We start from the raw sequence: 25,080 nt of genomic DNA, 5'->3' as shown, positions 1-25,080 counted from the left end.
TTTGACTGAATTTTATAGGTAAAATGAGGCAGTTTACACGCTTTTAGGCAGTATCAAGCCAACAAGTTTTGTTCCTTTTCACACTAATGATATTTACAGAAAGATATTATTAATAAATAAAGGCCTATTTACATCAACACCACATAATTACTACAAAACGACTTTACAGTGTCTATGATTAGTAATAGATAGACAACTCTATATAGACAACTTTTCTGGCGTGGTCAGTTTGCTCAGTAGCTCACCTTGTATGGTGTTGTACTTGTGAAGCAGAGCACTTGAGTCCCACAAAAGAGATAAAAGTAATGTAAAATCAAGGTAAAACTTTGTGGTCGCAGTGCACTTTTCTCTCTTACCTTTGTTTTTGAAACACTATTGGTTGGGTTTAGCTAATTGGTTCTGTCGGAGATTTGTATGACAAGCCCCGCCTTTTTGTGGATGTGTACGAGAAGGATGTGTATTTAAAATGTACCCTAATTCAAAATCCCTTTAAGGAAAGTCATTTCACCTGGCAGACATCTTTAAAATGCCTCTCGTACAGTGTAAGCTTGGGCATACTGTTTGAATGGGGAAACATCAAATTCTCCAAAATTGCTTGCCAAACTTACGATTAAATTTCATATTAGGAATTAACAATAAAATTAAACTGTCTCTTTAGTTTAATTTATACATTTTCGAAAAATCTGCAGAAACTTATGTCTGGTCCGAGCCACTCCCCCGAAGAATCATCAGTCTGTATTGATCGCTGATTGGCTCCTGTACTAATAGGTGGGGCTTCATTCGCCATATTGTTACACATTTCCCCATTCAAAGCTATTTGAGTGGCATGTCTTGTGTACTCTAAAGTGTTTGCCTAAATACTTTGACGTATGTCAGATTTGCACAGCGCCCTCTTGAGGTTGTGTCATCTCAAACGTTCAAGGACATATACTCGGAGCGACACATTTTACATTTCACAAAAATGTAGGTTTAAGTATATATTTCAATAAGCCTACATTTTTTTATGTTAGGAAACATGACTATTTTACGTTTTGTCAATTTTGTGGCTAAATTGTTGGAATTCGGATGAAACTGTGCAATTTTTAAAAGGAGGCATGGCACAAAACCCTACCCTTAAACCCAATCGTCATTGGGGGATGGAAAATCGTACTAAATTGTATGAATGAGATCATACGAATTCATCCGAATTAGCCACTAATCAAAAAGTTACAAATTGTCGTGAGATATCGTTGGTATTTATGGATCCTTTAACAACTATGGAAACTTTTCATTCCACAAAGGTTCTTTAAAATGGAGGAAGGTTCTTTAAATTATGATAATGTTCTCTAAACCATTAAAAATGTTTCTTTGAAGAACTTGTCCACTACAGGTTGTTTTGGACGTCTCTGTGTGAAGCCATTTTGTTCCCTATATGACTCTATTTTTAACAGTGTTCCATGAAGTCATATTTGTCTGTCTTTTATGTCATTTCATTGCTTTGTTTGTCTTTCCCCTTTCTGACATTCCTGCTTTTTAAATAATGTATTCGCTAGAAATTGAGGTTTATTTCTGGTCACGGTCTAGTTTATTTCCCTCAGACTTCATTCTAATAAAATTGCATGATGCACTCAATGATTTTAAGTAGTTGCTCTCAGAGACACGAGAGCATCAGAACGAGCAGCGGTTTCAACAGTGGTCTGCTGGCAGCCGTCTGTTATTTATTTATCATACATTTTTTGGCTAGTCTTTATTCTTATAAAACTGCAACACGGATTATTCACTCAATGATTTCCAAAGTTCTTCCACTATCCTTAATGCTTCCCATTTGATTACAAGTATACTGTAGGTTTTTAAATGCTTTCCTCGAAGAAAATAACTGCAGCAGCTGCAACTGTCACACGAGATCAGTCGTTTCCTGCGGTTCTCAATGTTTGCCTCAGTTCATGTCATTTGATGAGAGACTCATGATCAAACTTATAATTATTCTCAATAAAAAGCCAGTTTTGTAGTCGTTTTCCCCAAAGTCATGTATCTAATGACATTTGAATGGATGTTTTTTGAAATCCTGTTTTTTAGATCATTATTTTTTCTGATATGCAAATATATTATGTTACATATATGATACATTATTAGTTTTTATTTATTTATTATTATTATTATTATTATTATTATTATTATTATTATTATTATTACAAATTATAAATAAAAAGATAAAGAGAGAGAGATTTTTTTATAAATTTTTATTTTTACTGCAATTTCTGGAAAAAAAAATAATTATTATTACTATTATTATTACTATTATTATTGTGATTATTATTTGTTATTAATTATTTATTATTAATTTTACTCTACTAAATACTACTAATATTACTAAATAATTAATACATATATATATATATATATTTAAAGGAGAGCAGATTTCTTCAGCACATTTCTAAACATAATAGTTTTAATAACTCATTTCTAATAACTCATTTCTTTTATCTTTGCCATGATGACACTAAATAATATTTTACTAGATATTTTTCAAGACACTTCTATACAGCTTAAAGTGACATTTAAAGGCTTAACTAGGTTAATTAGGTTAACTAGGCAGGTTAGGGTAATTAGACAAGTTATTGTATAACAACGGTTTGTTCTGTAGACTATCGAAAACAAAGATAGCTTAAAGGGGCTAATAATTTTGACCTTAAAACGGTGTTTAAAAAATTAAAAACTGCTTTTATTCTAGCCGAAATAAAACAAATAAGACTTTCTCCAGAAGAAAAAATATTATCAGACATACTGTGAAAATTTTCCTGCTCTGTTAAACATCATTTGGGAAATATTTAAAAAAGAAAAACATAATTCAAAGGGGGGCTAATAATTCTGACTTCAACTGTATATATATTATCAAATCATTGCTGGAATTTTAAAAGTTCCTTGTTCAGCATTTCATTGCAAGTTGTTGAATTTACTTAAATAAAAAGCCAAAAATGCAGCCCAGCAAATAATAAAATCGCAATACAAATGCCAATATCTCAATTAATTGCACATTGTTTCGAGGCTGTGCTCAAACAAAATAAACACAGCAGCATAAGCTCAGTTCAGCATTATTAGTTCCGCCAGACATTTGCTTGTTGCACTTTTTATTAGATTGTTGTTTTTTTTCAGACTAGAGTCTTCATTCTGATAAAATCGCAACGATTTTTCATTTTCCCTTCCTGCCCTCATTGTTTAATTTAATTGCTTGTTTGTTGAAAGACACAACTCGACAAACAAACAAGCCGCACAGCACGAACCACAACACCAAAATAAGCAGCTTTGAAGGAAATTTACCACAGCCAAGAAAATACACTGCTAATATGAGAACAAGAAGCCACCGACTGAGAATAAACAAACAAAATAAACCAGTAGCCATTCTTAGACACAAGCGGACGAATATTCAAATAAATATATAGAGTTGAAGTCAGAATTATTAGCCCCCCTGAATATTAGCACCTCTGTTTATTTTTTTCTCCAATTTCTGTTTAACGGAGAGAAGATTTTTCCAAAACATTTCAAATTATAATAGTTTTAATGATGCGTTTATAGTAACTGATTTATTTAATCTTTCCCATGATTACAGTAAACAATATTTTACTAGATATTTTTCAAGACACTTCTATACAGCTTAAAGTAACATTTAAAGGCTCAACTAGGTTAAGTAGGCAGGTTAGGGTAATTAGGCAAGTTCTTGTATAACGATGGTTGGTTCTGTAGACTTTTGAAAAAAAAAGTTTGCTTAAAGGGGCTAATAGTTTTGACCCTAAAATGGTTGTTAAAAAATTAAAACTGCTTTTATTCTAGCCGAAATAAAACAAACAAGACTTTTTCCATAAGAAAAAATATTATCAGACATACTGTGAAAAAAGAAAAATTCAAAGGGGGCTAATAATTCTGACTTCAACTGTATATACACTACCTGACAAAAGTCTTATCGCCTATCCAAGTTTTAGGAACAACAAATAATAATTTGACTTCTAGTTGATTATTTGGTAACAGAAGTGGCTTATATGAAAGGCAAAGGCCTCTAGATTACACTTATTTTACCACAATAAAATATGATCATGCCTTGATTTTTAATCAAGTATAGAATATAAAGTCATGGTGCAGTGGAAAAAGAATTAATGTTGACTCCCATGAGCTTGGAGGACTGCATCCATACATCTCTGCAATGACTCAAATCACTAATTAATAAAGTCATCTGGAATGACAAAGAAAGCGTTCTTGCAGGACTCCCAGAGTTCATCAAGATTCTTAGGATTCATCTTCAATGCCTCCTCCTTCATCTTACCCCAGACATGCTTAATAATGCTCATGTCTGGTGACTGGGCAGGCCAATCCTGGAGCACTTTGACCTTCTTTGCTTTCAGGAACTTTGATGTGGAGGCTGAAGTATGAGAAGGAGCGCTATCCTGCTGAAGAATTTGCCCTCTCCTGTGGTTTGTAATGTAATGGGCAGCACAAATGTCTTGATACCTCAGGCTGGTGATGTTGCCACCCACTCTGCAGATCTCTCGCACACCCCAATACTGAATGTAATCGCAAACCATGATTTTTCCATCACCGAACTTAACAGATTTCTGTGAGAATCTTGGGTCCATGCGGGTTCCAGTAGGTCTTCTGCAGTATTTGTGATGATTGGGATGCAGTTCAACAGATGATTCATCCAAAAAATCTACCTTCTTCCACTTTTCCAAATGATCAACTAGAAGTCAAGTTATTATTTGTTGCTCTTACAACGGCAATCAACGACAAGACTTTAGTCAGGTAGTGTATATACCTCATTGTTTAAGCACATTTGTTTAGATTTTAAACTAAAATATGCAGCCAACCCCTCTCGCTCGGGAGAACACTGGTAACAAATGCTCTCGTTTAATATCCTCAGCGGTAAAAAATCATTGCTGAAGGTCTCCTGCTGGGCGGCTATCAGCTTTTATCAAATAAAGACTTTTTTTCTCTCATGTTCATGATCTTTCCACCTCAGTGCTGCTGCTGATAGACTGATGTGTTGTTTTTTTTTATATATAAAAGAGTGTCCAATATTGTTTTCACCCCCTACAAGTTCTCAGTGTGCGAGCTTTCATGCATTACTATGGCTCAGTGCCCAGTTTCATCAACAATCTCTTTTGTATTAGAATTGTATGTGTGACTACATATTCAAGTGTGTGTGTGTGCATGTGTGTGTGTGTGTGATGAGCACATCTGTTTCTTGACAATCACCAGAAACAGGGTTAATCTGATGCCTCTGAAATAAGCTGCAATTCACAGAAAGATCACCATTGTGCGGATCAGACGTGTGGTTGAAGAATGCGTAAAACAGCGACCCTGGTGGACAGCGCTGGTACTGCATACTCATTTCCTCCTGTCTTGTCATACTTCATTTCAGGAGGGTTTTTATTGGCATGACAATGGACAAAGTTTCAATAAAAGTGTTTGGCAGTCTCTCATCTCTCTCTCTCTCTCTCCTTCTGTCTCATCAGTCGCTCTGAGAGCAGTGGGGTTTACTAATTTTAGCAAACCCACCCCAGCAGCAAGTCTTAGCAAGCCTCTGCCTGTGAATACCTCATCAAACTGAGCCGCGCTACAAAGAGCCTTATCACTCCAGCTTTAAATGTCTAACTGCAGAGGGAAAGATAAGGAGCCGTGGTGTATTAATTCTCAAACTGGATTACTGGGCCAGGGCAATAACGGTGGACATGGCACTGGTGTTGAGGAGAGAGAGAGACATAGCGCAGATAAATATCTCTTCCCACTTTGGCCATTTTTCAAATGGTTTGTGTGTGCGTGTGTGTGTTGTGTGGTCATCTGACCTACATCTCCACCAAAAGCTGCAAAATATGGGGTTTCAACTCAACAGTTGAATTTTAATTGGTTGTCTTGTGTTGCTTTATTGTTTTGTTGGTCTATCATTCTATTTTTGAGTCTATCTATCTATCCATCCATCCATCCATTGTTTTATCTGTCTTTCTGTTTACATATCTATCTATCTATCTATCTATCTATCTATCTATCTATCTATCTATCTATCTATCTATCTATCTATCTATCTATCTATCTATCTATCTATCTATCTATCTATCTATCTATCTCTGACTGTTTACCATCTTTTCCATCCATCTATCCATTCATCCATCCATCCTTCCATCCATTATCTCTTTCTATCTATCTATCTATCTATCTATCTATCTATCTATCTATCTATCTATCTATCTATCTATCTATCTATCTATCTATCTATCTATCTATCTATCTATCTATCTATCTATCTATCTATCTCTGACTGTTTACCATCTTTTCCATCCATCCATCCATCCATCCATCCATCCATCCATCCATCCATCCATCCATCCATCCATCCATCCATCCATCCATCCATCCATCCATCCGTTATCTCTTTCTGTGTTCCATCCATCCATCCATCCATCCATCCATCCATCCATCCATCCATCCATCCATCCATCCATCCATCCATCCATCTGTTATCTCTTTCTGTGTTCTATCTATCTATCTATCTATCTATCTATCTATCTATCTATCTATCTATCTATCTATCTATCTATCTATCTCTGACTGTTTACCATCTTTTCCATCCATCTATCCATTCATCCATCCATCCTTCCATCCATTATCTCTTTCTGTGTTCTATCTATCTATCTATCTATCTATCTATCTATCTATCTATCTATCTATCTATCTATCTATCTATCTATCTATCTATCTATCTATCTATCTATCTATCTATCTATCTATCTATCTATCTATCTATCTATCTATCTATCTGTCATCTCTGACTGTTTACCATCTTTTCCTTCCATCCATCCATTCATCCATCCATCCATCCATCCATCCATCCATCCTTGCCTTGAGCAGAAGAGTATGCAAAATCACTCCCTGACGTTAGATGGCGCTACACAACTTTAAGCTTCTGACACCGACTTGAATCACAGAAGAAGACGACGACAGAAAGTTGACACGCTTTTAGTTACTGGCGATTCGAACAAGCATGGATGGTTTAAGTAGCAGCTCCAGCTCTAACGATGAAGAAATGATTATTGTTCACCAGTGGAAGAATAGGCAGCTCCACGTTCATATCGTCTCTGGGCATCTTCTTCAATGTGCGATCGAATTGATAGTTTTGCACCTGAGCGCCTCCAAGTGCTGTTTATTGTAACTTCAGCAGCTCTGTTCACATGAATAAAAATGCCAATCTGATTGGGGAAGAAGGTTTTGACGCAGCGCGTAAAAAAAAACACGCATGAGGCGTTTCTTTAAAAATGACGCTTTTACGCCTGACGTTTTGCATGTTGATGTGCACGATAACATTGCCGCCCGTTATTTAGTCACGAGGCATTAAACGTCGACGGAAAACGCGAGCAAAAAGCATCTTGGTGTGAACAGGCCTTCAGCTTTAATCTAAATTAGTCTAATCCTCTTAAATTTTGCTGTTTCGTGTAGATTTTATGTCTTTAAAATAATCTATAAATGGTTGCTAGATTTTATAGAATTTGTATAGATAGATTATATATACAGTGCTCAGCATAACTAAGTGCACCCCATTTTGAAAATGAAAATTTTTATCCATTTCTCATTGAATATAGGCAAAACAGATATATTAAACAGATATATTTATTAAAATAATATTTTAGTCACCAAACATATTTAGAAATTTAAATATAACCCAATTAAATTCAAGCTAAATATTGCAAAAATAATAACCTACAAAATTTCAACTAAATTTTTCAAATTTTTTGCTTCTTTTGATTTTTCTACCTTTTTAAAATTTTATTTAATATTTTTCCATAACATGTAAATTTGGGTGTACTAGTTTTTGGACCGTTGTCGTAAGTTATTTTGTTAGATAAGCTCCAGATTTGGCTTCAGTACTGACTAATCTGATGTACATGCACAAATATAATATTGTATAGCTTCCTAATAAAAATATGAATTAAAAAGATAGGTTTGTGAGGGGTGTACTTACAGTATATGCTGAGCACTGTATGACCAAATATTATGGTTTACTGACTGAATGGCTTGCCATACCACTTTTCTGACCAGATACATGAGAACAATGGTGTATTTACACTTCAAGAGCCACTGACGGCTTTTTCACATCTGTTTATATTTATTTAGACATAATCAGCCCTGCAAAGAGAACATCGTAGGACTGGTCCATCCTGTGCAAAGCTGTACTCAACCCCAGAGTTTATTTAGCTAATTTGATTTTTCTTCCATCCACCAATTAGACTCTAGATCTCTCATCCTCATTCAACACATTTTTCTATGTGCAAACATGCAGATTTTCTTCCAGAAGAAATTCAGCATATTCTGTCCATGTATGGATGTAAGTAAGCATTTCCAGTGATTATATGTGGCCAGATCTGCTTTGTGGTATTTTTTTGAGCGGGTCACACAGATGTTGGTCAGCGACACGCGGATCATTTCGGCAGCACCGTTCGATCCTCTTTTGGAGCATTTGGTTTTCCCAAACAGCTTGTAACTACATAAAACAGGCTGTGTGACTATGAGGAAGGATTACTGTAATAGGTTTATGTCATTTGACATGCAGAGGCAGCGGATTTTAACATTTCAAAATAAATGCATATAACATCAAGTGCTCTTGTTCTTATCGCTTGCCAGCGGCGGCACATGTGCGCTCCCATGATTCATACATAGGCATTTTTGGGCTCGACTAACCACCTAAAATGCCAAGTGAGGATTTTAGGCCTCATGTGTATGCAGAATCTGAATTTTGAGAACGATCAGATTTAGAGGGTCGTATCGGTGTTGTGTGGTGGCTAAACTGAATGGGGCATGTAGATTGTGAATCTTCAAGAACTGAATTGAAGAAATATTTTTGCTGCTAGTTCAAACCATTTTTTGAAATTGTCGCAAATTTATTAAAAATAAAAAAGCTGAAAAATCAAATGTACATAAGTATTTACAGCCTTTGGCGTGAAGCTCTAAATTGAGCTCAGGTACATTCTGTTTCCACTGATCATTCTTGAGATGTTTCAGCAGCTTAATTGGAGTTCACCTGTGGTGAATTCAGTTGACTGGACATGATTTAAAAAGGCATACACCTGTCTTTATAAGGTCACAGGGTTGACAGTGCATGTCAAAGCATAAACCAAGCATGAAGACAAAGGAATTGTCTGTAGACCTCCGAGACAGGATTGTCTTGAGGCACAAGGCTGGGTAAGGTTACAGAAAAAATTTCTGCTGCTCTGAAAGTTCCAATGAGCACAGTGGCCTCCATCATCCAAAAGTGGAAGAAGTTTGGAACCACCAGGACTCTTCCTAGAGCTGCCCGGCCATCCAAGCTGAGTGATCGGGGGAGAAGGGCCTTAGTCAGGGAGGTGATCAATAACCTGATAGTCCCTCTGTCTGAGCTCCAGCCTTCTTCTGTGGAGAGAGGAGAATCTTTACAGAAGGACAACCATCTGTGCAGCAATCCACCAATCAGGCCTGTAAGGTAGAGTGCCCAGATGGAAGCCACTCCCCACCTGGAATTTGCCAAGAGGCATCTGAAGGACTCTCAGACCATAAGAAACTAAATTCTCTGGTCTGATGAGACTAAAATTGAACTCTTTGGAGTGAATGCCAGGCGTTACGTTTGAAGAAAACAGGCACCGCTCATCACCAGGCTAATATCATATGCTGTGGGGATGTTTTTCAGCAGCAGGAACTGGAAGACTAGTCAGGATAGAGGGAAAGATGAATGCAGCAATGTACAGAGACATCCTGAATAAAAACCTGCTTCAGAGTGCTCTTGACCTCAGACTGGGGTGAAGTTTCATCTTCCAGCAGGACAATGTCCCAAAGCACATTACCAAAATATCAATAGAGTGGCTTCACAACTACTCTGTGAATGTCCTTGAGTGGCCCAGCCAGAGCCCAGACCTAAATCCTATTGAACATCTCTTGAGATCTGAAAATGGCTGTACACTATCACTTCCCATCCAGCCTGATAGACCTTGAGAGGTACTGCAAAGAGGAATTGGCAAAAATTCCCAAAGACAGGTGTGCCAAGCTTGTGGCATCATATTCCAAAAGACTTGAGGCTGTAATTGCTGCCAAAGAGCAAAATCAATGTTCAATGAAAATTGTGCTAACTGCATAATAGGACAATAGTTTATTTTTTGCATTCCAAAATATTTTATTATCATTGACATACGTTTTTTAATAAACATGTTGTTTTTTTATTTGCAATATTTCATTTTTTAAATTACTATGTACTTAAATTTTCCCTAAAACTAAATATTTTTGATTGATTAATAAAGAAACAAGTCAAACTCCATAGATAACTTAATTGTTTTATGCTCAATCAACTTGTTCAGTTCACTTAATCAATTTATGTTGGCACAACCTGAATGAATTCAATTTTCACAGTGTATGTCTCCTGCTTGTCGTTTCAGATCAACCTTTACCCAAGGTAGCCAGCAGCACTGGGGCGGCTGTCGGGGGCTTCATCGCCGCTATAATCATCCTGTGTCTGATAGGTGCCGGTTTGGCCATGTACCTCAAACGCAGACGGAGCGTCGAAAACGGAGAGTAAGTGTGAACACGCGCCTACAAAACACAATCACACATCCACGTTCCCTCCTCTCCTGGCTTCAACATCCAAGCTATTTCCATCCCTTTTCGTTCTCGACGCATTTTAATTTCTGCATTCACGCCATGCCACATATGCGGGCAAATCTAAACATTTGCTGGTATTTTCTCTCGCAGAGGCCCTCCGAAACACAAGCCTCCTCCACCGATGAAGTCTGGCAGCTCGACAGAAATGGTAAGCCTACTTTTTTTCCTTCATCTCCATCAGTCACCTCACATCTGACATTCACTTTGAACTCCGCGTATTGAGCTTTCTTCGTTATACAATGTCGAGATTACTTACGATTCTCCAGGGTACACGCGGCAATTAAAACAGAGCTGCTGAAAAGACGCATATGCATAAACCACCATAAATTAGATCTTTGAATTGAAACCTTTGAAGAACGGGCTTAGTTTTTTTTGGAACGGGCGAGAAAACTTGTGGTGCTCGGAATAGGCTAATTGCATTTCTCTCTCTCTCTCTCTCTCTCTCTCTCTCTCTCTCTCTCTCTCTCTCTCTTTCTCTTTCTCTCTCTCTCTCTCTCTCTCTCGCTATGGTGAATGATTATTTCCTGTTCGCTTGGACTGCATTGGAAACAGATTTGTATTGTGGAGTGTGTAAAAGCTAGTGGAGCGAAGAGAATGAGAAATCCTAATGTGGCCCTCGAGCTACAGCGAAGAAAGAAAGGGTTAACATGGGGGTAATGTGTATTGATTGAAGCTTAATGTAGAGCGTGTGGGTGGAGCTTCATTTGTGTGCGCGTGTGTGTGCATGGGCAAATGAATCTGTACATCACAGGCATCTTTCATCTTCGCTGGCCTAAAAATCTGTGATTAATTCTGCTGTCAGCACCCTTAAAACATGTGATTATGAGATCTTTCTTTATGTTTGCTGAAAATTGAAGCTGCTCTGAGGTTTTTTTTAACACTGAATGCATTTTGTCTATTAAAAACTTTTGATTAGCCTTTTTTGTCTTGGCAAACCTGGTCATACCGTTGAAAATCTTTAGCTGAGATACAGTTGAAGTCAGAATTATTAGCCCCCCTTTAAATTTATTTGTTTTTAAAAAATATTTCCAAAATGATGTTTAACAGAGCAAGAAAATTTTCACAGTATGTCTGATAATATTTTTTCTTCTGGAGAAAGTCTTAGTTGTTTTATTTCAGCTAGAATAAAAGCAGCTTTTATTTATTTTTTTTTAATTATTAGCCCCTTTAAGCTATACTATTTTGTCAATAGTCTACAAAACAAACCATCGTTATACAATAGCTTGCCTAATTACCCTAACCTAGGATTGCACTTACTAATTAAAGTTCAAAATCTTTTGTAACATTGCAAGCTTTAGATCAGGATTTTTTCAAATATGTCTGTCCATTAGGATGTACTGTACAATGGGTTCAAAGTCTGTTACTGAAATTAAATCTCCAGTAATGCTGATTAAACTTTTTACATATATAAAAAAAAAACATTATTGGTGTACCAGTTCATTGCTGAAACAATTTCATATGCAAAATACACAAATCTTGTAGTTCTTGAGCATATAGCGGATGGAAATATCTCAGATGTGGACATTATGTGAGGAGATGAAGTTTGTTATGAACAAGATGCAACACAACAAAAACCTAAAAATTAAAGTAAAAGTGTCACAATGTTAATGTTTGTGATTTTGAAAATAAAAGCAATCATGTATGTTTTTTAGTATTTTATGTTGTTGTGAAGTGTTCTGACCTGATGTCCTTTGAAATGGAATATATATATATATATATATGTATATATGTGTATATATATGTATATATGTATATATATGTATATGTATATATGTATATATATATATATATATATATATATATGTATATATGTATATATGTATATATATATATATATGTATATATATGTATATATATATATATATATATATATATATATATATATATATATATATATATATATATATATGTATATATATATATATATGTATATATGTATACATGTATACATGTATACATTTATTTATATATATATATATATATATATATATATATATATATATATATATATATTGAATTTTTATTATTTTGTTATTTGAAAACACATTTTTACATTTTTCTAAAACTTGGAACATAATTTGGGTCTAAAGTGGTTAAGTTAGGGTAGTTATGAAAGTCATTGTATAATTATGGTTTGTTCTGTAGACAATCAAAAAAATGTTGCTTAAATAATATATACTTTAAAATGGTTTAAAAAAATTAAAACTGCTTTTATTGTAGGCAAATTAAAACAAATATGACTCTCCAGAAAAAAATACTCTGAAAAGTTCTTTGCTCTTCTAAACATCATTTGAGAAATATTTTAACAATAAAAATAAAAAAAAAAACAGAAGGGCTTCAACAATTTTGACTTCAACAGTATATAGTGTTGAATAGTGACTTTTATTTTGATGGTTTCAAAAGTGCATAAATCTCAAACTAACCTATATGCATGGAGGTCAATGTATATTTTAGGAAGTGAATCGTGTTTTTGTAACAAAAATATTTATTTAATATTATTTTTAAATAATAAACTCCAGTGTTGCTGGATTTTTTTCATAGAAGGTTTTAATCAAGTAAATAAAGTTTATGTGAGTAGATACTTTATAAAATAATAATTAAAAAAACATAATTTACCATTTAACATTGAAGTTTAAACATATACAGTTGAAGTCAAATTATTAGCCCTCTTGAATTATTAGCACTCTTGTAAATTTATTCCCCAATTTTTGTTTAGCAGAAAGATTTCAACACATTTCTAAACATAATAGTTTAATAACTCATTTCTAATAACTGATTTCTTTTATATTCGCCATGATGACAGTAAATAATATTTGACTAGATATTTTTCAAGATACTAGTATTCAGCTTAAAGTAAATTTAAAGGCTTAACTAGGTTAATTAGGTTAAAGTTAGGGTAGGATTGCCTTTAAAGCTTTCAAAAGGCAAGTCTTTGTATAATGATGGTTTGTTGTGTAGACAATAGAAAAAAATGTTGCTTAAAATGACTAATAACGTTGACCTTAAAATAGTTTAAAAAAATTAAAAACTGCTTTTATTTTATCCAAAATAAGACTTTCTCTAGAAGAAAAAATATTATCAGACAAACTAATAATGAAAAACACCCCATACTTTACTCACCCTTGAACCTGTGAACCCATAAATTAAATCACTTTTTTTTCTGTCAGTTGAACACAGAGAAGTTTTTTTTTTTAATTTGATCCTGTCTCTTCCATGCTGTTTAATGGTGTTGGATAGCGACTTTTATTTTGAAGCTTTCAAAAGTGCATAAATCTCTTGTCAAACTAACCCATACGCCAAAGGGTTTTTGAAGTGAATCGATGTGCTTTTGAAACAAAAATATTTCTGGTACATTTCTATCTATTAGATACAAGAATATTATATTTTAAAAACTTAATTTACCATCTAAGTTGAAGTTTAAACCTTCATATATCTTATGGGAGGTTTACAAAGAGTACATTTATACAGTTAATTAAAACTAAAATAATTAACTATGAAACTAAAACATATTTACAATGTGTATGAGCTAATCTGTGATACTAATATAACACTGCCTCACAGACAGATGACTAAAGAATCTAAAGGTAAAATTTCATGAAATATGACAGTACAGAGCACATCTACTAACAAAAATATACTGTTTTAAATGGTTTATTATGTTTTTTAAAGGCAATCGAGTGAGATTTACACTTGTGGTCTTTAGCCCTTGAGGGCTGAAATGTTCTATTTCTGTCATAAAGTCAAAGCCTTATGATTTATGTTCAACTGTAGCACACAGAAATTGTCTTAGTAATCTTGTTAGTTCTTCAAACATGTTTTGTTGTTTCACACAGTAATCAAAAACATAAGAAGAACTTTTGGAAACTTTAGGGTGAATACAGACAAAATGATGACTGTAGTTTAATTTTGGGTGAACTGTTCCTTTAAGAAGAACATTTGATGAAAATGAAGAAATTTTGTTTTTTTTAGATGAACCTTCCTTTCAAAAGACAAACTCTTCACTTGACCCACATTAGCTCATGCTCAGGTCCTAAAATCTGGTCCTAATCATCTCATGTGTTTGTGTCTCTCAGCTGAATAAACCACAGGACAAGACCACAACCCTCACAGAAACCCAGCCGCTCAGCAACTACGAGCCAAGCTACTATGAAACCAACTCTGCAGAGCCAGTTACGGTAAGATTCCCAAAATCTTTAAAGGGATATATATACAGTTGAAGTCAGAATTATTAGCCCCCCTGAGTTATTAGCCCCCCTGTTTCCCCCCCCCCCCATTTTCTGTTTAACATGCAGATTTTTTTTTACACATTTCTAAGCATAATAGTTTTAATAACTCATTTCTAATAACTGATTTATTTTATTTTTGCCATGATGACAGTAAATAATATTTTACTAGATACGTTTCAAGACACTTCTATACAGCTTAAAGTGACATTTAAAGGCTTAACTAGGTTAATTAGGTTAACTAGGCAGGGTAATTAGGCAAGTTATTTTATAACGATGTTTTGTTCTGTAGACTATCGAAAAATAAATCAGCTAAAAGGGTCTTATAATTTTGACATTAAAATGTTTTTTTAAAGAAATTAAAAACTGCTTTTATTCTAGCTGAAATAAAACAACTAAGACTTTCTCCAGAAGAAAAAATATTATCAGACATACTGTGTAAAATTCCTTGCTCTGTCAAACATAATTTGGGAAATATTTAAAAAAGAAAAGAAAATTCAAAGGGGGGCTAATAATTCTGACCTCAACTGTATATATATATATATATATATATATATATATATATATATATATATACACACACACACATATACATACATGCTACTTGACAAGTTTAAGGAACAACAAATAATAACTTGTCTTTTAGTTGATCATTTGGTATCAGAAGTGGCTTATATGAAAGGCAAAGGCCTCTAGATTATGCTTATTTTACCAAAATATAATATAATCATGTCTTGATTTTTAATTATTTCATTAGGACAGTAAGGTCTGACTTTGCTCAGACAAAATTCTTGTCACTTAACAGAAATAATGTCCAGTATAGAATATAAAGTCATGGTGCAGTGGAGAAAGAATGAATATTGACTCCCATGAGCTTGGAGGACTGCATCCATACATCTCTGCAATGACTCAAATCACTTATTAATAAAGTCATCTGGAATGACAAAGAAAGCGTTCTTGCAGGACTCCCACAGTTCATCAAGATTCTTTGGATTCATCTTCAATGCCTCCTCCTTCATCTTACCTCAAACATGCTTAATAATGTTCATGTCTGGTGACTGGGCTGGCCAATCCTGGAGCACTTTGACCTTCGTTGCTTTCAGGAACTTTGATGTGGAGGCTGAAGTATGAGGAGCGCTGTCCTGCTGAAGAATTTGCCCTCTTCTGTGGTTTAAAATATAATAGGTGGCACAAATGTCTTGATACCTCAGGCTGTTGATGTTGCCATCCATTTTGCAGATCTCTTGCACTCCCAATGCTAAATGTAACTCTAAACCATGACTTTTTACTTCACCAAACTTGACTGATTTCTATGAGAATCTTGGGTCCATGTGGGTTCCAATAGGTCGTCTGCAGTATTTGTGATGATTGAGATGCAGTTCAACAGATGATTCATTAGAAAAATCAACCTTCTGCCACTTTTCCAAATGATCAACTCAAAGTCGATTATTTGTTGCTCTTACAACGGCAATCAATGACAAGACTTTAGTAAGGTTGTGCGTGTGTGTGTGTGTATATATATATATATATATATATATATATATATATATATATATATATATATATATATATATATATATATATATATATATATATATATATATATATATATATATATATATATATATATATAATGTATACATAATGAGTATTAAAGACTCGGCTCACAGAAAGAGCTTTACGCTATCGGCAAAGGCTTGTGACTCATATAGCGATGTGTGGCATGTGCTTACACTGCCAAAGGCTCTTTTATGTGGATTAATATGATGAGCTGGTTATTTCATCAACTATGATAACCGTAAAGCCAATTACTACAGCGGCGGTGTGTGTGAAGGCCAGACTCAGACACGTACCTTTGTCATGGAGCCCTTGGGAACTCGGTTTGGGCTTTCAATAAAGGCCTGCGTTTATTGTTTAAGGCAATTTAGCTTGGGGTGTTTGTCATTAATCTACGTTTAAGAATTGGCTGCGTTTATATGCGAATTTGAATTGAATAGGCCACACCCACAGGGAGAGAGCTGTTAATGATGAAGCGAGGAATTTAGTATATTTTTGCGTTGGTACATAACTGAGCTGGCTGTGTGTTTGTGTGATTAAAGGGGTAGTTCACCCAAAGATGAACATTTACTCACTATTTACTCTCCCTCATGTGGTTCTAAATCTTTTTTTTTCTGTTCAAGCAAAAAGATGATGTTTTGATGAATGTTGGAAACTGTTAGCCTTTGGCATTCATAGTAGGAAAAAAGTTACTATTGAAGTCAATGGTTACAGGTTTCCAACATTCTTCAAAATATCTTCTTTTGTGTTCAACAACAGAAAAAAGTTCAAACAGGTTTAAGAAGTTGCGAGTGAGTTAAGGGTGACGAAATTTTCATTTTTGGGTGAACTATCTTTTTAAGCCAGTGATGTCCACACTCTGTCCTGGAGGGGCGGTGTCCTGCTGAATTTAGCTCCAACTTGATTCAACACAACTGCCAGGAAGTTTCTAGTATATCTATTAAGAGCTTGATTAACTGGTTCAGGTGTATTTGATCAGGGTTGGAGCTAAACTCTCCAGGACCAAGTTTGGACACCCCTGATTTAAGTCAAGTTTATTGTACAAATATTAAAAAGTAAGCAAGCTTGTTTATTTAAAATTAAGCTTATTTATTTATTTTTGTTGAGTAATACATATATACTATTTGTAAAATTATGCATAATTGCTATTCAGTGTAACCTTTTAGTTGTTTTCTTTTTATCTTTGTTTCATATTATAATTAATATCATTTAATAGTATATGATTTTATAATTTTTAAAATAATTTTTAAATTTATATTTTTTATTTGTTTTTATTTTAAATATTTTAAAACATTTTTGACTTATATTACTGTTTATTTTTTATTTTATATTTAGTGTAATTTTGGTTTATAATATAATTGAACTGTATTATATATAATTTAATAATAATTATCATTTAAATTTTTATTATAAAATTTTTAATTGTTTTTAAATATTTTTGACTTAAGTTAATGTCATATTTTATATTTAGTTAAATTCTTATTTAATAGTGTTACATATGCTTTAATTATTATTATTATTATTAATAATATTATTAATATTATTTTATTTTATTTTGTATTTTATTTTTATTTATTTATCATTAAACACTTTATTTATTTTTAATTGTTTTTAAACTCTTTTGACTTATGTTAGTTTTATTTTATATTTATTTGAATTTTTTTAATATTATCATTTATTGTATTGCATATCATTTAATAATTATTATTATTAAAAAAATTATTTGTTTTATTTTTTATTGTTTTTAAATATTCTTGACTTTTTTTATCTCATAAAGATATATCTCATTTTATAAATTTATCTCAATAATAAATGTTGTATTGACATTTTATTGACAGTATATATTAGAATTGTTTTTTCCAGAATAGAATTGTTTGCATAAAATACATATTGTACAATCAGAAATTTATAGGTAATTTATACCGAACAATGAAATATTAAAAACTGCATTTACACCGCTTAACATTTAATGCATTTAAATGTCAAAATTTAACCCTAGGTGGCCAAAATTACTTGAAAAGCACGACATTTTATTGTCATCGTTTTTATTTTTTTAATAGTTAGTTAGTTAGTTAGTTCGTTTTAGAAGTTTAAAACGTTTTTAAAACTGCATGTTTGTAATAAAGATAGTAAAATCGTCATATAATTCTTAACCACAATAATCACCACAGCAGCATGGTGTCAGTAAACACGCATATATGTGTTTGTGTGTGTGAACTGCAAACAGCATTTGTGTGAGACTCATCATTTCAGAAAGGCTTGAAAAAACTCCACCACAAATACCTCAAATAAGCTTACTTGGTATTTTTAACTAATGAGCTGTATTTCAGCTTCATCTGTGTCTGTTTCCATCACTGACTGCTGTTTATCTAACATAACGCACATGAAGCAGATATCCCTGTCAGAGCGGTGGGTGGGAAGAAGCAACTTATTTGGATTAGGCTACAAAAACATCTACATTGTCCTCAGACACGAAAACAGGCAGATTCTACATTATAATAATTAATCTGATGGGTATTTTGAGCTGAAACTTTACAGACACATTCTGGAGACACCAAAGTCTTATCTTAGCATAAAAGGAGTAAAATGGGTGCTCTTTAAAAGCAATTCCCTTCCATTCTGAAATCTGCACATCCCTTGTAGCAAAGATAAAGACTGGGAAATTTGCTGGAATAACTGTTATTACTTCTGTGAAACCGAAATGACTTTTTCTGTTAGACTATCACTAAGAAAAATAGGACCCTCTTTAGCATCCTTTCTTTGTCCAGACCTTTCATAAAAAGGTTAAATGGCCAGCAGTGAATCTGGCTTCGCCTTAGAACTGTGTGACAAAAAGAACATTGGCCTCATATAATTAGGAAATCAACTTTTTCTTCATAGTTCAGACACACACACGCATACACACACAGCAGATAACGATCAAACTATATTAGCACTTATAAATTACATTTTTGCACAGTGCGAGTCAGGAGGTGAAGTGTTCTATCAAACAGTTTTGTCTGGCGAATCTTCATTCGCTATCAATTAACTCTAATAAATAAGAATGTGCACTTCTGTTCTCCCGCTATTATACTGATGCTTAATGACCGATCGAGGAACTATAAAATTGGCATTAGTACCACCTCAGTGGCTGTAATGAATTGCGAATGTGTGTACACGCCGCTTGTTACATGTGTCTGAACCAGACGGGGTGTGTGTCGTGACAGAACCGGAGCTGTCTGAAATCATTTTGATGGATTTTTATTCAGTGGCTTTTATTCTTTCATTCATCCATTGTTATTTTCCAAGTATTATCGGTGAGATGTATTCATCAATATCAAGTTTAAAATAAACATTCAATCTTAAACCAGAGCTGTTTTTACTAGCTATGATATCTACAACCTCAAATGAGGAAAGAGTTGGGACAGTATGGAAAACGCAAATAAAAAAGAAAGTAGTGATTTCCGAATTTACTTTGACTTGTGTTTCATTGCAGACAATATGAACAAATTATTTCATGTTTTGTCTGGTCAACTTCATATCATTTGTAAACATACATCCTTTCCTGTCATTCAGACCTGCAACAAATTCCAAAAAAAGTTGGGACAGGAGCAGTTTAGAGCTAGTAATCAGGTAAACTGGGTAAATAATGATGTGATTTAAAACAGGTGATGTCAACAGGTGATTGTAATTATGATTTGGTACAAAAGCAGCATCCAAGAAAGGTCTAGTCTTCTAGGAGCAAAGATGGGCAGAGGATCACCACTTTGCCAACAAATATGTGAGAAAATTCTTGAAATGTATATAAAAACAATGTTCCTCAAAGAAAGAGAGAAAGACATTTGGATATTTCACCTTCAACAGTGCATAACAGGATTAAAAGATTCAAGGAATCTGGAGGAAGTTCAATGCGTAAAGGACAAGGGTGCAAACCTAATCTGAACAACCGTGATCTCTGATCCCTCAGGCGGCATTGCATCAAGAATCATCATTCATCTATAAGCGATATCACCACATGGGTTCAGGACAACTTTGGCAAACCAAGTGTGTATATAACCAAACCAAGTACCAAGTACCACAATACATGTTTACATCCACAAATGCCAGTTAAAACTGTAATGTGCCAAAAGGAAGCCCTATGTTAACAGTGTCCAGAAGCGTCATTGATTTGGAGGCATCTGTGATGGACCATCACACTTTGTACTGTGGTTGGATGGATCAGTATTTCAGGTATTTTTTGGGATAAATGGACGCCATGTGCTCCGGACCAAAGAAAAAAGGATCATCCAGACTGTTACCAGCAAGATGTCCAAAAGCCAGGGTTTGTCATGGTCTGGGGTTGTGTCAGTGCCCTTGGCAAGGGTAACTTGTACTTCTGTCGAAAAATACATAGAGATTTTGGAGCACAATATGCTGCCTTTCAACAAGACTACATTCTGCACACATTACAAAGTCCAGGTTGCAGAGGAAAAGGATTCAGGTACTTGACTGGCCTGCCTGCAGTTCCGACCTGTTTCCAATAGAGAATGTGTGGGCAGTTGAGGTGCAAAATGTGACAACAAAGACCCCGTGCTGTTGGCCACCTTAAGACTTGTTTGTAGGAAGAATGGGACAAAGCTAAACCTGAAACACGTCATCACTTGGTGTCTTCAGTCCCTAAACGCCTTTTAAGTGTTGTGAAAAGGAATGGCAACATTACAAAGTGGTGAATTAAAGTCCACACAAGTCAACGTGAATTTAGAAATCACTAATTTCTTTTTTTATTTGCATTTTTCATAGTTACTGGTCAACTAGCATTATGTTTCTTATCAACACAAGATTTATCTCCCATTTAACACTTGGCGAGTCTAAAATGTATCACAATATTACATATTTTACCATTTATCCCACACATTACATACAGTACACACACATTATCTCATCAACAAAAATATGCATACGGTTTTAAAAGCTGTATTTAGCAACTATTTTAAAGAACATTGTTTGCATTAATTAATTAAATAAGGTGTTAATGCGATAATAACGTGATAAAATAACATGAGAACTTGCCCAGTCCTAACATCAGAAGATCATACAGAAAACATCCAGTCTTGCTATAATAAACCCTCATCTGAAATCTGACCTCCGTATACATATTGAACTAATGGAACTCTGTGCTTTGTTTTGTGTGCTTCAGGATCTAGATGACGAAAACACTGGCCCTCCTGCTAACGGCGGCACCCCCACAGTCTGGAACGGCTCTGAAAAACACGAGGAGACGACCGAAGAGACCCTTCCACCGTACGAGCAAGCTGAGCAGAACGACATCGACGCTAACCATGCTAACGTAGCCCGCGAAGAAAGTTTTGTGTCCAGTCCCATGCTGGTCTAAAGACGTGGGCTGTGCCTGCGATTTGCACTGCCACCATCAAACCCAGCCGCGGACGTCCATTACAGCACAGAGTCCACGGCTCGGGCACAACAACAACAAAAAAACGCGTCCAAAAAACACCCCAGCTGGTGAAATTTTCTTTTTACACACGGCTAACTGACCTTTTAGCCTATTCTCATGGTTTTGTTGTCTGTGGAATCATATTTATAGCTTTGGACCAACGGACAATTAATAACGTACGACAACGTGTTTTTAGTACTTCAGAAATTAACGATAAAACAAAACCATGAGAATTGGTAGTGATCGACTTTTTATCTACTCTGATTTATGTGAATTCTGCTTACGTGAAAAGCAAAAATGATCGCCTCGATTTAATTTACGAATAATATACGAATTTGTTTTCAGTATTTTAAAATACACTGCATATACTGTCAACATCTAGTGTATGTGTTTTAATTTTTCTTTCGCGGTTTTAGTGTAGTGCTCTTTCAAGCTTTAGCTTTCGTCGGTTTTGTGCGTTAACTTCTGTGATAAGGGAAAAAGTCTTGCGGTATATGCAATGTATTTTACATACAGCAAAAAAAATGTATTTTTATACTTTATATTTGATGTCATTTTGATCGATTATATCGCTTGAAAGCAGATGTATGCATTATTTCCTTTGATTGTGTTCGTCGAGTTTTTTTTTTGGGATAAATTACCAAATAATTTCTGTAAATAATAACATAAGGATATATATATATATATATATATATAGCCAGTCTAATATGCGTTGAAAAGAAAAATGCAAACACATCTAAAATGACCAGTGAGGTGCAAAATTGAAGTGTACATCTTCTGAGGAATTATTTTAACGGGTATTACTAAAGTCGTATGCTGATGTTTTACTTCTTGATACGTGTGGACTTTTGTTACTGTATAATAATCTGCATGGCATGGTTGGTTGCTTTCCTAAAAAGAGTGTTGCAACCTTTCCTCACTCCCCTGTTTTCTGGCCATAAGAAGCACAATATAAATATAGAGGTGTTGAGGATAACGACGACAGGCTTGATGAGAGTTTCGGATCATTTTCTGCCTTCTAACGCTAAATGTTAATGTTAAAGATCTTGTAAAATCTCCTCGTGAAAGCAGTTTTTTTTTTGTACGAACATATCTCGTTCTGAAACTTCATTTTAGGAGATCCATCACAGTCACACCTGCCAACGCTCCCGTTTGTTACCGGTAGTCTCCCGACCCATCTACCCGCCACCCTCCCGTTTTGTTATTTCTCACGGAAAACTGTAAAAACAGTAATTCCGCCCCCCTCCCCCGGTCCTTAGCTTAGTCTATAAAACCCTCGGGTTGCCAACTTGGCTATACTATCCGTTTGCCACAGCTGCCCAAAATCCCAGTGTCATGAGACGAGTCCCCCCATGAGAATTGGTCCGCCTGTAGAACCCTGATTAATCCTATTGTTCCGTTCCACTGGAGTTGTAATAGGTAAAGTCTGTAGCATCAGATTATAAACTCCAGTATTACAACTATTCTTTTTTTACTATAATTACTACTATAATGACATTTATAAGCGCTATATAGAAACTTCCATATACTGATGTATAATTAAAGGCATGGGTTATGAAATTGAGCATTCATACTGTTTAGTTAGCCCAGTTAGCCTATGTGCCAGCATAATCATACATCTGCCGTTAGCCTTCTAGCTACAACAAGCTAACACTGCTCTGATTAGCCACACAACAAGGTATCACAATAATAGCTTTTGATCAGGCATTCACCACAGACGACCCCTTGGGGTCCTAAGTGGACTCGATTCCAGATGGTACTCCGGTCCATAGGACAGTTAACACCACCAACACCCCCACCCCCTGGTCAGAGACAAATGTTGGCAGGTATGATCACAATCATGATTTGTTTATTAATGTTACTGGTTGTATAGGGGGAGTGGCTTTCACGTTCCAGAGAGCATTTGATTGGACAACTTTTTCATTCTTTTATTTGCGTTTAGATGAAACAAAGATACTTGTGACTTATTTTTATTCTCGGATTTTATTCTTATACATATTTTTATGTTTACATTTTGCAGTTCTGACTTTTTAATTCGAACTGTGATTAATATCTCACAATTCTAACTTCTGTGAGAAAACGATACATATTTTAGTTTAATTGACAATAGAAGGCTTTCATAGATTTGATTGCAAGAAATGGAGAAAGTTTACACACTTTTTTTTTAAACGAATATTTCGCTCAAAAGTGATTAATAATTTGTTGTTTTAGAAATATAATTGTATTTCTTTCTTCTGTGGAACACAAAAGACTTTCGAAGAATGTCCAAGCTGCTGTATGGTGTTCCAATTTACTGTACACTCACCGGCCACTTTATTAGGTACACCTGTCCAACTGCTCGTTGACACAAATTTCTAATCAGCCAATCTCATGGCAGCAATTCAATGCATTCAGGCATATAGACATGGTCAATACGATCTGTTGCAGTTCAAACTGAGCATCAGAATGGGGAAGAAAGGGGATCTCAGTGACTTTGAACGTGGCATGGTTGTTGGTGCCAGACGGGCTGGTCTGAGTATTTCAGAAACTGCTGATCTGCTGGGATTTTCACGCACAACCATCTCTAGGGTTTACAGAGAATGATCCGAAAAAGAGAAAATATCCAGTGAGCGGCAGTTCTGTGGGCGCAAATGCCTTGTTGATGTTGAAGGAGAATGGCCAGACTGGTTCGAGCTGAAAGAAAGACAACAGTAACTTGAATAGCCACTTGTTACAACCGAGGTATGCAGAAAAGCAGCACAACATGTCCAACCTTGAGTGGTGTAATGGTGTGGGGGATATTTTTAGCACACTTTAGCATCATGTCAACGCCACAGCCTACCTGAGTATTGTTGCTGACCATGTCCATCCCTTTATGACCACAGTGTACCCATCTTCTCATGGCTACTTCCAGCAGGATAACATGCCATATCATGAAGCGCGAATCATCACATTTTCAGGTTTCTTAAACATGAAAATTAGTTCACTGTACTCAAATGGCCTCCACAGTTACCAGATCCCAATCCAATAGAGAACCTTTGGCATGTGGTAGAATGGGAGAATCACATCATGGATGTGCAGCCGACAAATCTGCATCAGCTGCATGATGCCATCATGTCAATATGGACCAAAATCTCTGAGGAATATCTCCAGTATCTTGTTGAATCTTCGCCACGAAGGATTAAGGCAGTTCTGAAGGCAAATGAGGGTCCAACTCGGTACTAGTAAGGTGTACCTAATAAAGTGGCCGGTGAGTGTAAATATATAAGT

The 25,080-nt window shown here is 35.0% G+C and overlaps 1 protein-coding gene across 1 annotated transcript in view; it reads left to right on the top strand.

Moving 5' to 3' along the window:
* Positions 1–22,658, top strand: part of LOC130247125 (nectin-2-like) — a 354,665-nt gene extending 332,007 nt beyond the window's left edge. The window contains exons 7-10 of the mRNA XM_056480325.1: positions 10,419–10,554; positions 10,732–10,789; positions 14,715–14,816; positions 21,577–22,658. Of these exons, the coding sequence (XP_056336300.1) occupies positions 10,419–10,554; positions 10,732–10,789; positions 14,715–14,816; positions 21,577–21,771 (491 nt within the window). The 3' untranslated portion in view covers positions 21,772–22,658. The remainder of the gene's footprint in view (positions 1–10,418; positions 10,555–10,731; positions 10,790–14,714; positions 14,817–21,576) is intronic.
* The last annotated feature ends 2,422 nt before the right edge of the window (positions 22,659–25,080 follow it).

The sequence above is a fragment of the Danio aesculapii genome, chromosome 19 (assembly GCF_903798145.1).
Source record: "Danio aesculapii chromosome 19, fDanAes4.1, whole genome shotgun sequence".
NCBI lineage: Eukaryota > Metazoa > Chordata > Actinopteri > Cypriniformes > Danionidae > Danio > Danio aesculapii.
This window is presented reverse-complemented; position numbering and strand designations above follow the sequence as displayed.